We start from the raw sequence: 16,764 nt of genomic DNA on the forward strand, positions 1-16,764 counted from the left end.
GGAATTTAATTCCATTAAAATGAAAATGTCCCAGTGGGGACGGAGCCCTGAATGGGGTGGACACTGTAAGAGATGCCCACAGCAAGGCCATCTATCCCTCAAGCACGGGGCTAAGCCCTTTATCTCTCACTTACTCTCCAAAATGCAGATTCTTTTACTATGCACATATTGCAAATGACTAAACAGAGTTTATTAGAGAAATTAAGTAGCTTGTCCAAGGTGATAAAGCTAGAAATGGTAAAGCCAGGATTTGAACCCAGGCACCTGACTCCAAGGTTCATAATACTCTGTCTTTTCAGGTTCTTCTCTCTTTTTTTTTTTTTTTTGTCTGTTGATTTTTCTTTACATTTTTGTGGTAAGATACAAATAACATAAAAGTCACCATTTCAGCCATTTTAAAGTGTACAATTCAGTGGCATTAAATACATTCACAGTGTTGTGTGACCATCACCATTACTCAGTTCCAGAACTTTTCCATCAATGTTTTGCTATCACAAATAATATTGTGGCAAATGATGTGAACTGCATCATTCCACATGTATGCAAATATATATGTCAGACAAATTATCCCACGTGGTTCACTGGGTCAAAGGGTTACCAATGTAACTCCCATTAAATTAGTGAATGAGTGAGGATCCGCGTGCTTACCCAATACATTGTGCTGGCCCTCATGGCTGGCGCCAACACGGAGGCAGCTTCTGTGGCTTTTGCCTGCCCAATCCACTGCTCCCCTCTTTTCTGAATTCACACTGAAAAGGAGCTTGGAAGCAGCACCCAGGCTCTGGCCACAGGACTGAGCCCCTGCCCCAGGATGGGCCAATCACAGCTCCCTATTCCCCCCCAGGATGCAGTGACTGGTTCAGAGAGGGGTGCAGGACCCAAGCTGGGCGAATCAGAACTCCTCCCTGGGATCTGTCCAATTGGAGCTTCTTCTCTGGGGGAGAAGAGTTGAAAAGCTAAGCCATCAGCAGTCTTCAACTATGATTCCAGCCTTGTGGCAACAGATAGCCTAAGAGAATGAAGCCAACACAGAGATACAGAGACAAAAGAAGGAGACTGCTTCCTAAGATGGGTTGTGCCAGCCATAGAACTCCCCCTATTTTATTTGGCTAATTCAAGTTTGGCTTCTGTCATTTGCCACCAAGAGTGCTGACTAAGACGCTGTATAGAAAGTATAACCCAGGTTTTTTTATATAGAGAGAAACAGATGTAGATACAGATGTAGATACATTGTGTGGGAGGGTATATGTTTGGATAAAAAAAGAAAAAAAGACCAGAAGAAAACACATAAAATGTTAATAGTGGTTATCTCTGCAATACCCCATCTGTAATTGCAGACTTTCATTTTAGTCTTTGTACTTTTCTGTGTTTTCCAAATTTTCTGTAAGGGACATGGATTTAAAAATATATAATAAACCACTTCTTTAAAAAATCAGATCGCCAAAAAGCAGGCCAGAGAGCCCTGGAAGGAAGGTTCTGAGCCCGGGCGGTGGTCTTGGGCAGCAGTGATGCCCATCCGTGACACCCGTCCCAGGGCAGGCAGCAAGCCCCTGCAGGCATCCCTGCCACGTTCACTAAATACAAGCCTTCCGTGTGTGTGGCCCCGACCTGTGCCTAAAGGCCAGTCCCAGAGCCACGACTCTTCTCACCACACTCCTGCTGGACCTCACACTGAGCCTCAGCAGTCCCCCGGCCACATCAGTCTCCTAGGACAGTCCCCAGAAGACACTGGCAAAAGACTGTTCTTGAGCCCACGGCTGGGGAAAGGGAAATGGCACCCAGGAAGAGGTGTAAAAGGAGAGCTCGCTCGAGGGCGCCCAATCCCCCCAGCACCTGCTCCCTGGCTCTGACCTCCCCCAGCAACCTGTAACAATCCTTGGGGGGCATAGGCATGGATGGCATGGAGTCCTTGAGGACCATCAACTTCAGTACAGAGGCTGTTAGGCAAGGAGAGCAGCCACCTCCCTGGAGCTGTGCAGGCACTCTGGCTCCAAGCACATCTCAGTTTTCATGGCGACCAGGCTGCAGCCACCCCCTCCCGCCTACCCTATCTTCAGCCAATAAACACCCTCTTTCATCTGTTTTACGTATTAGGGCTCTCATGAACAATTCCCTTTTAACGAATGGTTAGCAGTAATTAGCTAGTCCTAGTCTCATTTCACAGACAGGGAAACTAAGGCCCACAGCTTGAACACTCTGTGCATCACGATCACAAACAGTGCCGCCTCCCCAGATTGTCCCCAGGCCTCGCCCCTTCTGCAGTGCTTTTCTTGACAGCCAAGGGTTCCTACCCCTCAGAGCCCTGAGACCTCTGCTGGAGCTGGGCCTCCAGCAAGGGATGTGGCACAGAAAGCCAGGCACCCTCTCACCCAGGACTTTGTGATGAAAATCACCCGCTTGCCAGACCGCTGGAGGGAGCCGCCAGCTGAATCCAAGGAATTTAGTCCTTGTGGGGGTACGGGTAAGCGAGGCCCCACAGAGCACCAGTGGGCCAGGAGGGCATTATCTAAACCACTGCTGAGGGCCCACCCAGACAAGGCCCAGCAGCAGCCTGGCTGCCCCAGGCACTTCCCAGGCAGTTCCGGGTCTTGAATGCCTCTAGGTCCAGGACCCAGAGGAAAGGGAGCCCAGGAAGGATGCTTGCGACTGAAGGCAAGGGAGAGGGTGGCCAAATGCTGCACCAGGGAAGAAGAAAGAGGGCATCCAGCACACAACCAAGTCAAGATGAGCCAAGACCAATACATCTAACCCTCTGGGGCCTGCAGAGTGGAGCTGCTGTCATTTTCCTGCCCACCTTCCATCCCTGCTCTTCTGAAAGCAGTACACCACATTTCCTTTTAAGTGGCTCTCCCCTCCTACACTCTCAGCCCAAGTGACCCCATCCCTGGAACCAGGAATGAGCACAAGACCCAGGCTTGGCTAATCAGAATATCCCACCCCTCTGGCCCAAGTTCAGAAATGGGCACCTGACCCACTCTGTCCAATGTGAGCCCATCCCTGGGGCTTCTGCTGAAAGTGATGGACAAGGGGTTTACTCTTCCTGTAGGAGCTGCTACCTGGCAAAATGAAAGCCCAGAGCAGCCACCAGCCCGCTGTGGAGTCTCTCCCTAGGATGAAGCATAGCCCAGACACGGGAGAGAGATCCAGTGTCCAATAACACCATTTGAGCCCCGGATCCAGCCAGGACTGAATTTGTTCCCTTTGAACTCTCCAGTTGCCTAAACCAATAAATGTCTTTTTTTATTTAAATTAAGGTAAGTTGGAATCTGTCACTTGCAACGAAAGGAATCCTGACTAATTCAGCTAAATTGCCAATCAGAAGGGTCATTTTGGGGTTACCACGCCCCACCCCTCTAACACAAAGACACTCTCGTCCCAAACCTCTGATTAAAGAGACTTACAATAAGACAAATGTTACAGAACTCTACTTGAAATGTAGTACCGACTGACTCTGCTTTTGTCTGCTCCTGGGGTTCCAAACTGCCATGTAAGTTTGGGGGCAGCAGAGAACAGAGCAGCCTCCCGTAACCTAACCCCCACTTCTCTCTCCTTCTCAACACCTACCCCAAAACAGCCTCAGGCCACCCCAGCACCCTCAGGCTCCACTGTCCCCCAACAGGGAAAGCTCACCAGACATGTCCTGGCTTCCCTCCTCTTTTCCTTCGATGACGCGGGCTCGTGTACCCAGAACGCAATTCCCCACCCCATCTCTCCTTTCAGAAACCTTGTCCAGGCTCCACAGCCACCTCGAATGCCATCAACTCCACGAGGCCTTCCTTGGGTGACCCCTCTTTCCTTTGACCTCTGGGGCACCTTGCACTCCTTCTCCAGCACCCACCACCCCCTGTCTCGGGCTCCCGTGAAATGCCTGGTCTCTCCCACTGAAGTGCAGGCTGCGCGAGGGCAGGGAGTGTCTTAGCCTTCTCCCCGCCCCTGCTGTCCCTGCCTGGCCCACACCTGGCACTCCACAAATGAAGGAGGAAGCGACTTGCAACAGAGCACAAGCAAGCGTTTGAAACACAACCAGTCTTTAGGCAGGACTGCGGCCTGTATTTGCATTTATGGAAGGGAAAGGGGGAGAATGCTACCGGGGGTGGGGGTGGCAGCACTTTCCAGAAGGTGGGGGAGGGGGCAGAGCAATGGAGGCTTGGAAGCCAGGTGTCCACGTTCCCGTCACAGCCTGTGTCCCGCCCCCACGTGGCCGAGCCCTCAGGGGACCTTCCCGGCTCCGGGTGTTTGGCCCTTGTTGACGTCATACTCAAAAGTGCTTCCTGGCACCTTTGCAGATCGTTCTCAGGCAGCCTGTTCAGTTACCGCCTGATTTTAACACTGTTTCTGCCTTTGCATCTCGGGTTATATATTTTTTATGTAACATTTATGTAATCTAAGTAATTTATGAAAAATAAAAATTAAAAAGTATATTAAAAATAAATAAAAATAGAGCAGGAACTGTGTGAGGAGCATGAGGAAGGAGCCGGGATCACCAGCAGCAGCCCCCTGCTGGAGCACTGTGGCCGGGGTGCTCGGGTCCCTGCTCCAGCGCCCGCAGCGCCGCTCTCTTCACGTCACCCCTGCTGCCTCCACCTTGAGGACGTGGGTGTGCAGGGTCAGGGCAAGAGGCTCCTGGGCCCCCTCGGGCTAATCCCGCCGACTGGGTGCAGCGCCTCAACCTGCAGCAGTCCCCGCCGCCTTAGAAGATGGCGGAGCCCGCTGGCGTGGTGGTGGCAGCTGCGGCCTGGCAATTCTTTTTTTTTTTTTTAAGATTTATTTTATTTATTTCTCTCCCCTTCCACCAACCCCCTTCTCCCCCCGTTGTCTGCTCTCTGTCTCCATTTGCTGTGTGTTCTTCTGTGTCTGCTTGCATCCTTGTTGTGTGGCGCTGGGAAACTGTGTTTCATTTTTGTTATTTTGTCATCTTGCTGTGTCAGCTCTCCATGTGTGCGGCACCACTCCTGGGCTGCACTTTATCGCACAGAGTGGCTCTCCTTACAGGGTGCACTCCTTGCACATGAGGCAACCCTACATAGGGGACACCCCTGCGTGGCACAGCCCTCCTTGCACACGGCAGCACTGTGCATGGGCCAGCTCACCACACGGGTCAGGAGGCCCTGGATACCATAGGCTGGACCTCCTATATGATAGACGGATGCTCTATTAGTTGAGCCACAACCGCTTCCCTGACAATTCTTTCTTATGCTACCTTCTAGGCGTTTACTGTGCTGGTTCTTATATTTAGGTTTTTTGTGAAATTTCAATTAATTTCTGCATATGGTGTGAGGTAGGGGTCCATCTTCATTCTTTTGTATATCGATATCCAGTTTCCCATTACCATTAATTGAAGGGACTATTCTTTCCCAATTGAGTTACTAGGTGTCCTTTTCAAAAATCACTTGGCCATAAATGTGAGGCTTGATTTTTGAACTCAAAATTCAGTTCCATTGGTCCATATCTCATCCTTGCCATTTTCATTATTGTGACTTTGTAATAAGTCTTAAGATTGGGCAGCATGAGTCCCTCAACTCCATTCTACTTTTTCAAAATGTTTTTGGCTATTTGGGGTCCCTTACTGTTCTATATAAATTTAATGATTTGCTTTTCCATTTCTGCAGAGAATCTTGTAATATTGGTTAGGACAGACTGCTATCTGTAAGCCATCTTGGGTAGAATTTGACATCTTAATATTTATTAATAGTATTCTGATCTATAAATACAAAATATCCTTGGACTTTTAAAGAATGTTTTGTGGTTTTCGGTGTACATGTCTTTTACATTCTTGGTTAGATTTACTCCTAGATACTTCATTCTTTCAGTTGCTATTGTAAATGGAATTTTGCCTTGATAGTTTCTTGAGGATGTTAATTACTAGTGTGTAGAAACAGTACCGGTTTTTACATGTAGATCTTGTACCCCACTGTGTTGCTGAATTTATTAGTTCTAGTACACTCGTGGATTTTTCAGGATTTCTGTAACTAGGATCATGTCATCTGCAAATAGGAAAAATTTCACTTCTTCCTATGCAATTTGGATGCCTTTTATTTCTTTTTGTTGACCAATTGTCTGGCTAGAAGCAACATTACAATGTTGAATAAGAGTCATTAGAGGGGGAATCCTTGTTTTGTTTCTGAAATCATTCAGTCTTTCACCATCGAGTATGATGTTAGAGGTGTTTTTTTCAAACATGGCTTTTATCATGTTGTATATATGTATATGTTGTATATGTAATTCTTGTTTTCTAAGTGTTTATCAAGAAGGTGCTGGATTTTGTCAAATGCCCTTTCTGCTTCAATTGAGATGACCATGTGTGTTATTTTCCCCCTTCATTTTGTTAATATGTTATACTACATTAATTGATTTTATGTTGAACCAACTTTGCAGATATGGGATAAACCCCACTTCATCATGGTCTATAGTTATTTTAATGTATTGTTGGATTCATTTTGTTTGTATTTTGGGGAGTAATTTTTCATTTGTATTAATAAAGGATATTGGTGTGTGAAAAATAAAATAAAAATAAAAATAAGTAAATAAACATTCTATTAAAATTCAGATGGCATGGCCCCTGAATTTTTGGTCAGCCGTAGCCCCAACAGTCTTGCTCACAAAGAGAAGCAGGAATTTCTGTTCTAATTAGTAAGGACTGCAACCTAGAGACCTTTCCATTTATTTGAAACCTGATAGGACAGACCCCCACACACACTCTAGTCTCCACACAAAACAGCCCCCTCCCCAGCTACCCAGAGAAACCTGACAAGTCCCTTCCTTTAACAATAAAGAGAGGGGAGAGGATATAGCTCGAGTGGTTGAGTGCCTGCTTCCCATGTACAGGGGCCCAGGTTCAATCCCTGGTACACCCCACCCCTACCGCCAACCTCACCCAACCCACCCCCAGCAAAAAAAGAATGGGCTAAACCAGCATTTGAGCCTGAAGAAGGTTTTGAACCTTCTTCATATACCCAGTCTTCTCTGAGCTGCATGACAATCCACGTCATAGTGAAAGTCAAACAGAGAAGTTAAGTAACTTGGCCAGGCTTGCCATGTAATCAGCAATGGAAGAAGAGCCAGACAGATTCTGGTCTGAATCCCAGCTTTGCTGTACAAGCTGGGTCACATTGGCTGTGTCACCCCTTTTGAACCTCTGCTTTCACCTCTATGAAAAATGGAGAAGACAATAACTGCAGTTCAGAGGATAAAATAAGTGAAGTTGAAGTGCCAGCCCAGGGCCGTGCCCAGAAAGGCTCTCAGTACGTGTTCCATCCCAGACCCTTCTAGACTTATTCCTGAGTTTTTTGTATTGTAATTCATAGTCTCCCATAATTACTGTTATTTTATTTGGGAGTAATTAGGGAGAGTAAAGGAGGAGGAAAATCCAAAAATAAACCAACAGTGGGCACGCTTCAGGCCAGCTTCCTGCAGGTAGCCAAAGGTGCCAGGACAGCCCATTTCCAGCACAATGGCCCTGCCCCAAGCCAAGGGGATGCAGTGGGACCCACCCCAGCCTCCATGGCCAGTGAGTTACTCCTGGAGCTCCCCAGTCCTGGATCTCCGCTTCCCAGCCTGCCATCGAATCCCTGGGGGAGGGGGTGGGGGATGGCAGGGAGCAGAAGAGGCCAGACGTGGGGGGCTGTGGTGAGTAGGAGAGCACCAGCTCTGTACCAAGTGGGCAGCCAGTAGTGAGCGTGAGGCCGGAAGGCTGTTCCAGCCCATGCGGCCAGAGCGTCTGATATTTCCAAGAGAAGACTGAAAGGCAGACTTCCAATGTGGACCCTTCCAATTTTAAAATAGCTTAAGAGAAAAGAAAAAAAAAAGTATGTGGATCTAACAAAGCCCCCCAAGAATGGAAGCTCCAGCCAAGCAGGGCTTTTTTCTCTGTGTTGTTCACTGAGTCAAGGTTTCATAAAAATTTGAGGGATCTACAGGGGGCTGGTTTCCAATCTCTGCCTCAGAATGCAAATTCCCAGGTGCAGGGGTGCTGCCGCCCCCCCTCTCCGGAGATAGGACGGCCTGGTACTTTAAGACATGACATGAAAAACGAGCGGGGCTCCTGCCTCCACTCCTAGCCTCTGTGACCCAGGGCCCCAGCTGTGCCTCTCCTCCAAGAGGATGGGAGTAATGTGCCTGGCGGCCCCTAGAATCGGAGAATCCATGCTAAGGGGAACACTGCCCTGCCCCCACCTCAAAGAAGCAGAAAAGGACCAGGCAAAGGACAAGGGACGGCAGCCGCAGCCAAAGGGCCTTCCCTCCTGCCTTCCTCGGTCGCAGGACACACGTGGAGCTGCGCCCGCCCCCAGGAGTGGTCCAAGGCTCTTGGCCAGGCCCCCCATCCTGGAGGGCTCCGGGAAGGACTTGGCAGAAGCCCCTGCCTCCCTGAAACCGAGCGTTCACCACTGATCAGCTTAAAAGCAAGTGACTATTTTCCAATCCACCCTTGCTTCAAGGGCAGTGACTAAACACAGCGTTTGCTCTGGGTTCCCCCCGAGCCTGTCTGAAAGCGGAGGGGGAAGGTTAACTCTAGCTCACTTGCCCCTAGAAACCAGCTTGGATTCTACGCCATTCGTTTCAGGATTGAACCAAGATTCCCCACTGTGAAATCCCACCTCGTGAAACACCTGACACTTTCCCTTATCACTGATAGAACGGCGACCCCACGAATCCCCTTCCTACCCAGCCAGGGCTGGAGCTCAGCATCTCCCGGACACCTGTGACAGAGTTGAACTCACATTAATTATAACAACTGCCGGGAAGCTGCAGCTATCAACTGTGCAGGGGGCAGGAGGAAGGGAGCCTGCTGGGGTGCTGGGAAGCTCTATATCTTGATTTGAGTGTGGCTACACAGGTGGAGGCATAGGTAAAAGTTTATTGAGCTCTGCCTTTAAGATCTGTGCACTCCACTGCAATACATTAATAATAATCCTCAAAATGGTACGTACCAAGCACTTATTAGAACAGAATAAGCCACTTATCAGAAGCGCTGCGCCAAGTGCTTATCCTGGGTTCCAAAGGGCACAACACTTACAAGCACAGCCTCTGGGCCCCGATGGAGCCCCCTGAAAATCCCTGTGCCTCCATCACCTCGTGACGCCACCCCCAGCACCCTCCTCAACCCCTGGGCCTCAGTCCCTCAGCTGGGACACAGAGATAATAACTGGTGCAGTTAAAACAGACAACACAAGCAAGGCCTTAGCACAGGGCCTGGCAGCGCAGGCCTCCAAATGCGGTAGCAGGTCACCACCACTCAGCCCTCAACAACGCAGGGACCTGGGGGCTACAGACCCATTTCAGCGTGCCCGCCCCCCCCTTCCAACAGGACTCCCTAAACCTCAGGCATTTTGCACCATTTCACAATTCTTGCCGAATCCATGTACCACCTATTACATCCCTCAATGCTGTTCTTTAAATTGACCTGCAATTTTTTACTTAATTTTTTTTAAGTTACATAACTATCATACATAGAAACCAATATCACTTGCCAGAATTCATGTTTTAAAAATAGCAACTAAAATAAAAAGCATTTGTCCACCTGAAATCATCTTGCCTACCTCATTTGCTTTTTATAGATACGGTAGGCAAAGAAACTCAGTTTTGGGGAGGGAGGAGGCCGCATATGCTTAAAATGACTGAGAAACTTCTGCACCCTTCGGCAACCCCCATTGGCACAGAAGTGATTTTTGCTGGTTTAACCGAGCAGGCCTGGCAAGCCCTCTATTTGGCAACATCCTGGTAACCATCCATCTGTGCACCATGCGCGCTCCAAAGAGATAAAGCTGCATTTAGAAAAAGATATCTATTCGCTAATGGCGTCCGTTCACCAATCCAGACGCCCACTGGCTCCTCCCTGGCATAAGTGAAGGGAACCCGCCTCTGCCTATCAGGCCGCAGCTCCAGGACTCAAGCTCTAGGCTTCGGAGTCAAGGCGGGGCCCTGGAGATGCCTCCAGCTTCAGGACAGCCAGGGCTTAGCCTGGCCTCTCACTTCTGGGGTTCCCAAAACCAGGCAAAGGCAGGGAAGGGGTCAGAGGAATAACAACAGAATAGCGCACTTGAAAGTGATCATTTGCATTTCTCTCCAAAGTCACTTCTGGAAGGAAAGGAGAGGGGAGGAAAAGGTTCTTCCTTCTCATACAAGAGGGCACTCTGAACCTAAGACGTGTCAAAGGGTGGGTCATCATGAAATGGGCCTCAGGGTACAGGCAACCAGCACATTTTGCCTGAAGAATCAGGGTTCTTGTGAGCATTCATTCACTAATTCAGCAAACACTTTCTAGGCAACAGGGACCCAGAGATGAAAAAAGCAAAGTCCTTGCTCTCAGAGAGCTCACATTCTAAGAGTGAGAATAGCGAAAACCATGTATTAAATAAACTAGATAATATCAGTTAGCAATAAGTGCCAAGGGAAAAATAAATCAAGGTAATGTGATAACAACTGGAACAGACTACTTAGATTAAATAGTCAGGGAAGTCTTTAGGAGGAGATGACATTTGAGTTGAGTGCCCAGTGATAACGAGGCATCACCTCAGTCACGGTAAACAGCAGGTGCAAGGGGCTGGGGGCAGGCAGGAGCTTGGCATGTTTAGGAACAGAAAGAAGGCCTTTTAGCAGAAGAGAGCACTGTGAGTGAGGGAGACAGTGGTAGGAGGTGAGGCCAGAGAACTAGACAGGGGCTGCAGGCTCAGCTAAGGAGTTTACATTTCATTTAAAGTATAATGCAAAGTCTATGGAGAGCTTTCCACAGGAAAGCAACTTGGTTTTATTTGAATTTTTTCAAGTTCACTCTGACCACTATAAGGAGAATGGATAAGAGGGACTAGAAGAGACCAAAATTTAAAGAGCAGTTCAAGAGGAATCAAACAAATGCATTTATGCCTCAAAGTCTGCCCCTTAGATTCTAAGAGTCTAGCTCCTCAGATGCTCAGTGAGGTTAAAAATGGGAAGCTGGGGAAGCGGATGTAGCTGAAGTGGTTGAGCACCAACTCCCATGTATGAGGTCCTGGGTTCGATCTCCGGTACTTTCTAAAAACAAAACGAACAAACAAAAAAACCAACTCGGGGAAGCCGGTGTAGCTTAGTGGTTGAGTGCCAGCTTCCCACACACGAGGTCCCAGGTTCAATCCCAGGCCCCAGTACTTAAAAAACAAAAACAACAAAAAACTGGAAGGCTGATTCCACTCCTAGGTATATATCCCAAAGAACTGAAAGCAGAAACTCAGACAAATATTTGTACACCAATGTTCATCACAGCATTTTTCACAATAGCCAAAAGGTAGATGCAACCCAAGTGTCCATCAACAAATGAATGGTTACAACATAATGCGTACATCCGTACAATGGAATAGTATCAGTCATAAAAAGAAATGAAGTGCGGCACACACCACAACGTGGATGAACCTTAAAGACGTCACATTGAGTGAAATAAGCCAGACACAAAAGGCAAATATTGTATGAATTCTCTTATATGAAATACTTAAGGAACTTCATAGAGACAGAAAGTATATTGGAGGTTATTAGAGGCTGGGGGAAGAGGGAATGGGGAGTAATTCCTACATGTGTATGAATTTTGGTTTGGGATGATGAAAATGCTCTGAAAGTGGATAGTGGTGAAAGCTACACAGTGCTGTCGATGTACTTAATGTCAAAGACTTGTTCACTTAAAAAGGTTAAATTGGTTTTTACGTTATGTGTATTTTACCACAATTATAATTAACTTATTTTTTAAATGGGATGCTTGTTAAAGAGAAATGACTATTCTTTAAAGAAATAATAGATAAGCAGGTGGCATTTAAACAAAAGACAAGAGAGATTGAGAGACAGGCCCTTACACAAAAGGCAGGACCCTGCAACCTCCTAAGAAGAAAACAAGCAGCCATTTGTTCAGGGCCAGGAAGAGAAGCAGCTCCCGCCCTGCCCCTTCCAGCTCTCTGACTATGACTCCAAGGCCAGGACACCTAGACACCCACCGGCTAAGACGCCATGTTCAGCCAGCTCGACGGGCTGTCTCTGGCAGAACCTAGGTTTTCTCCCTGACACCAGCCTCCACACCCCAGGGACAAATCAATCAATGGCTGCCAACATCACAGAACAGGCACCCAGACAACTCCAATGATGCTGTCTTGCAAAAAAATTAAAAAATAAATCAAACCTGAATCGGATGGAGCTCCTAGAACTCAACACCAATTTACAGGAAACACAGGGGACGGTGGAACATATTAAATGACACAAGGGGGATACAATCCAGAAAATTCTGACTATGGGTAGGAAACTCTATAAGACAAACAATCCAGTATCTTCAATAAATAAATTGTAAGGAAAAAAAAAAAGGAGGCAGAAGCTTACAGATTAAAAGATATATCATTAATCATACTGGATTCTTTGAATTCAGACTCAAAAAAACTTTTGAGGAATTTTTATGAGGCAATCAGGAAAATTTGAACACTGACTAGATAGGCTATCAAGAAATAATTTTAATTGGGAAGGTGTGATAATGTAGCATTGTTATGTTTTTTAAGAGTTCTTGTCGTTACGATACAGACTGACATATTTAAGAATGAAAGGATACGTCTGAGATTCACTTCACAGTAATCTTGCAGAGGAGGGGATTAGGAAATGGAAGAGACATGATTGCCCACGGCTGAAGCTGAAGCTGTGTATTCTATTAACTATTGCGCTACTGTTGTGTATGCTTAAAAATTTCCACAATAAAAAGTTTTCTTTTTTTTTTAAAGCTAAGGATGGGCTTTTTCTAACCTACATAGGAATAACCCACTGGACACCACACTCCACAATGGACAGGTCACATCCATTAGATTCCCTGCTCTACCCCCCAGAGCAGCATGAATTTACTGATAACTGCATTAATCCATATTTTCCTCCTTATAAATCTCAAGGTAGGAGTTGCCTCAAAATAACTACCCTCTATAGAAGTGGACTTTTTTTTTAATCTATGCTAACTGACCTCTCTCCTGGTTCAGAATGTCACACCCAAGGCCACACTGACTTTATTCACATATTCAGATCACACATATTTATAGAATGTGCTCTTCTTCCCCTGTCCTTCTACCAAAAGGGCCTTTTCTCCACCTTTCTCCATGGCCAAGGTGGTGTACTGGACCCTTACCTTGATCTGCCATGTCTTTAAGAGAGCAGACTCTGAAAATCAAAGCACTTGACAGGAACTCCCCATGACAGTGGTTTTCAAACTAAGTCTCCAGGAAGGCTCTGTTCAGGGGCCTCCCAGGAACCATGCTCAGATCCAATCCCCTCTCAAACGCACCACTGCTTTGCAGGATCCCACGTGACAGTATCTCTGACCCATGAGCATTGTGCCCATTTCTTCAGGAGGTAAACCAAGGCTGGAACTTTGAGCACCAGCCTTAGAACCTACCAACAGTGCCTGGGAGAAAACGGGATACCTGTCTCATTACATCCTTCCTGCCACAACCACCTGTCCCTCAATATGGAATGTTTCCAGGGTACCTGGGGAAAGCAGGGGGTGACAAGGACCACTGGACCATCGCTGCAAGTCACACACGGCCATTTCACCCTTTAAAGCTAAGAGCCAAGAGTGTTATCCGAACAAGCCTGTCAATTAGAAGTGCTGAGAAGATTGCTGGATGGCTCAATCTGTCTCGAAAGGACGAAGGTGGGGTCTGAGTTTGGCTTAACTCGGTGATGAGAAGGGGGAGGAAGGAGGAACTCAGCAAATTTAACACCCAGCATGGAATTTGGGGAGCACTTAAGAGAGGCTGGCAGCTGCAGCCTGCTCCAGGGCCCCTCAGGCTGGTGCCCACAGAGCAAAGGTCAAGAGTGTGCAAAACACTGATTTCAGGTGCTTAAGACAAAGAAACTCCAGCTCACAGCAAGGGAAGTAAAGGTCATTGAGCACCAAGATGAAATCAATCCCTTTCTCCCCATGGGTAGAATAAGTCCATGGCCAAAGCCATCAGGATGGCAGGAGCAGCAGCCGAATGAGTTGAAGCCAGGGGCTGGGAGGGTCACTGATGTCTGCCCACACTGGACAGAAGGGCATCCAGCAGGGAGGACAAGATGTCCTGGGCCTGGAGCTGGCCCTGGCCACCCCTTGCGGTCCCCGGACCATTTCTGCCCAATGCCAGGCTCGCCTGGCAGCCTCCGGGGCCCAAGCATGCTGGTTTCAACTACTGCTAAGGTTACCACCACCAGACATCCTACCCTGGTGGCCGAGGGCACAGGCCCAGCGAGACGAGAGCGGAAGCAGCACTTCAGGCCTTCCAGTGGCATCTTCAACCGCGTCATCTCGCCTGAACCTCACAGTCCCTTTTTGGGGAGCCTGGGACAGGAGGCTCACGGTATCACATCTTAGCCAATGGGTGAGCCAGAACTAGAACTTCGAGTCCGCTCCCTGTGCAAGGGCTTTTCTGCACCAACACAAACTGTCTGTACCAGGCTAGGGAGCAGGTCTGATGTCTCTTTTCCATCAACACGTTTTCCATCTTATTCCTCAAAACAGGCTTGTCTCAGACCAGCCATCCCATACATTCCTCTAACTCTAAAGGGTTGGTTTGTTCAGCCCCACTCGACTCACAAAATGCTGAAGGGCAGGGAATGGAAGGGAAGCAAAATCCAGGGCAGAAGGGGGTACTGGGTTCTCTGCTAGACAAGGAGCACCCTGACTTCAGCCATTCCTGGGCCATACTCAACACCACTTGTGCTGTTATTACCATTTCTATTAAATAGATCCACTTGTGAATTAATACATGTAATTTACAGCGATGCTTTATATCACTACCATGAACTGAAAAATCAGCATCACTGGCAATAAATAGGACAGAACCCTAAAAATAAATTGGACAAAAGCAAAACAACCTAAGTTCTAGGTAGGCACTGTTCCCCCCTTAAAGGCCCTGAGCCAGAGACCTGCTCTCGTTGTTACAAGGGAGAGATTAGCAAGTGTTAGAAAGGGGTTAAAGCCAGACTAGCATTGACCAGAAACTTTCCCCTTGAAGAAATCACAAGGATTAGTAGAGAACTGAAAAGGGAAGAACTTTCTCACTAGGTGACTCAATGTCATTTCATGCTTAACCACCTTAAATCATTTCACTGGAGAGTCATCCTACGCTGTGGGAAAACAGTGCGTTAGACTATGTTACGGGAAAGGAGGACAGGGGACAGGGGAGGCTGCCACTCCACAGGGAGACCCCGGCCAGCTTCCCAAAGGCCCCCTTGCCCACCACCTCCCCTAGGCACACCCAGCTTCTGGACAAGCTCAGGGTTCCCCAGTCACCAACCCCCCACCTCTCCCCCCCCCCCCCCCCAGCTGTCTCCAGCTTGCTTGCTTTTGTCTTAGCCCTCATCTTATGCAGAATACAGCACTAACCACTGCAATACTCCTCTGGAAATTAGGATCCAGAGCCCACTGCAGGTTACCCCAAATCCCCAAGACATCTCACTGGACCATCAGCTCTGATGACCTGGCAGTGGAGAAATCTTTGGGCCCAAGGACCCAAGCTGAGCGGGGCTTGTGCCAGGCGCCTGCAGGGGTAGCTCCCTGGGATCTAGACCTCAGGCTTGCAGCTGGCTGTCCCAGAATCTCCTGCCAACCCGAACCCTACACCTCTCACCCCACAGGTATTCCAAAATGTCTCGGAAATTGACCAAGAGAACGATTTCCAACACCCAGAAGCAAACGGCACGAGTCAGAAGAGTAAATCGGGAGAAAACCGAAGGTCAAAGTCAGAAAAATCCAAAGACAGAGGCACAGCCGGCAAGAAAGCAACCTCCAAACTTGTTCCTTGCCTGCCGGCGTTTCGCACGAGACCAGCAGATCCCGGCTCGCCGGCACCTCGCGGGCTCAGCCAAGTTGCAGAGAAGCAAATTGCATCACCGGCTCACTGGGCTCCTTGACTTGAGCCCGGGACTGTCGCCCAGGTCGGCTCAACGTTACCGGCGCTGCAGGCTTCAAGAAGAGCACCCGGATTCGCGAAGGTGGGGGCTGGGGGTGGAGAACTTGGGGCTCCTCTGTCCGGGATGAACCCCGATGGGCGCTCCCAACCTTCCTCCGACCCGGCCGATATCCTGCCTGGGCTTCCTCGGACCGTCCAGGGGCTGGGACGAAGCTCCGAACTCGCTCCCCTCGACGGCGCCTGCAGTTGAGGCTTTTTCCCATCAAACAGGGAGCCAAACGCCGGGTGGAAAAGTCTACCCCAAAGAAAACGCGAATTAGCCCGAGAAGGGAGGGAAGGGGATGGGGGCGCTGCCAGGCTTTACCTTTTCTCTTTATTCTGTTTTCGCGATTTGTGCAGAAGTCCGATGAGCACCACCGCAGCGCGGATCCCCGCCTTTCGGCAATGCATCCTACCCGCCGGCTGGGACATGGCGAGGCCCGTGGCGGTGCCCGGCCGCGCCCTCGCCTGCCCGCCGCGCGCCCCCGCTGCCCCGGCTCCGCGCGCTCCGCTCCGCGCGGCCCGCGCCCGGCCCCAGCGCCCGCGCCCCGGCCCCCGGCCGCCGCCTCGCATGGGCCCCGCCCCCGCCTAGGTGCGCTCCGGGGATCAGGTGACCCGGCGCTCACTTCCCGGCGACCTTCACCGTCTCCGCGGGGTCCGCGGGTCGGCCCGCGTCGGCACCCCCGGAAAGGGCATTTGGGAGGCTCGTTCCGGGAGCGGCCCGGCGGACAGCTCCGGGGCTCGGGTCCAGACTCGCCGCCCGCGCGGGGACCCCGCCCCGGCCCCGCCTCCCACGCGCGGGCCCCAGGCAGCCCGGCTGGCCCCGGGCGCAGGCGGTTCGGCGGGCCCGGCC

General features: G+C 49.3%; 1 protein-coding gene across 28 annotated transcripts in view; it reads right to left on the reverse strand.

The window, feature by feature from the left end:
• RAP1GAP2 (RAP1 GTPase activating protein 2) overlaps positions 1–16,764 on the reverse strand; it is a 244,631-nt gene that overhangs the window by 136,617 nt on the left and 91,250 nt on the right. For 3 of the 28 annotated variants that reach the window (XR_011646817.1, XM_058283768.2, XM_071210414.1), the window contains exon 1: positions 16,237–16,384. The exons of 24 other annotated variants lie outside the window; for them this stretch is intronic. Coding sequence is in view for 3 of the 4 variants with exons in the window: in XM_058283768.2 (XP_058139751.1) it covers positions 16,237–16,343 (107 nt within the window). In the remaining variant the exon portion in view is untranslated. Of the gene's footprint in view, positions 1–16,236; positions 16,392–16,764 lie in introns of those variants that run through there. One more of the 28 variants, XM_058283766.1, reaches the window with a different exon arrangement.

The sequence above is a fragment of the Dasypus novemcinctus genome, chromosome 21, assembly GCF_030445035.2.
Source record: "Dasypus novemcinctus isolate mDasNov1 chromosome 21, mDasNov1.1.hap2, whole genome shotgun sequence".
Taxonomy (NCBI): Eukaryota; Metazoa; Chordata; class Mammalia; order Cingulata; family Dasypodidae; genus Dasypus; species Dasypus novemcinctus.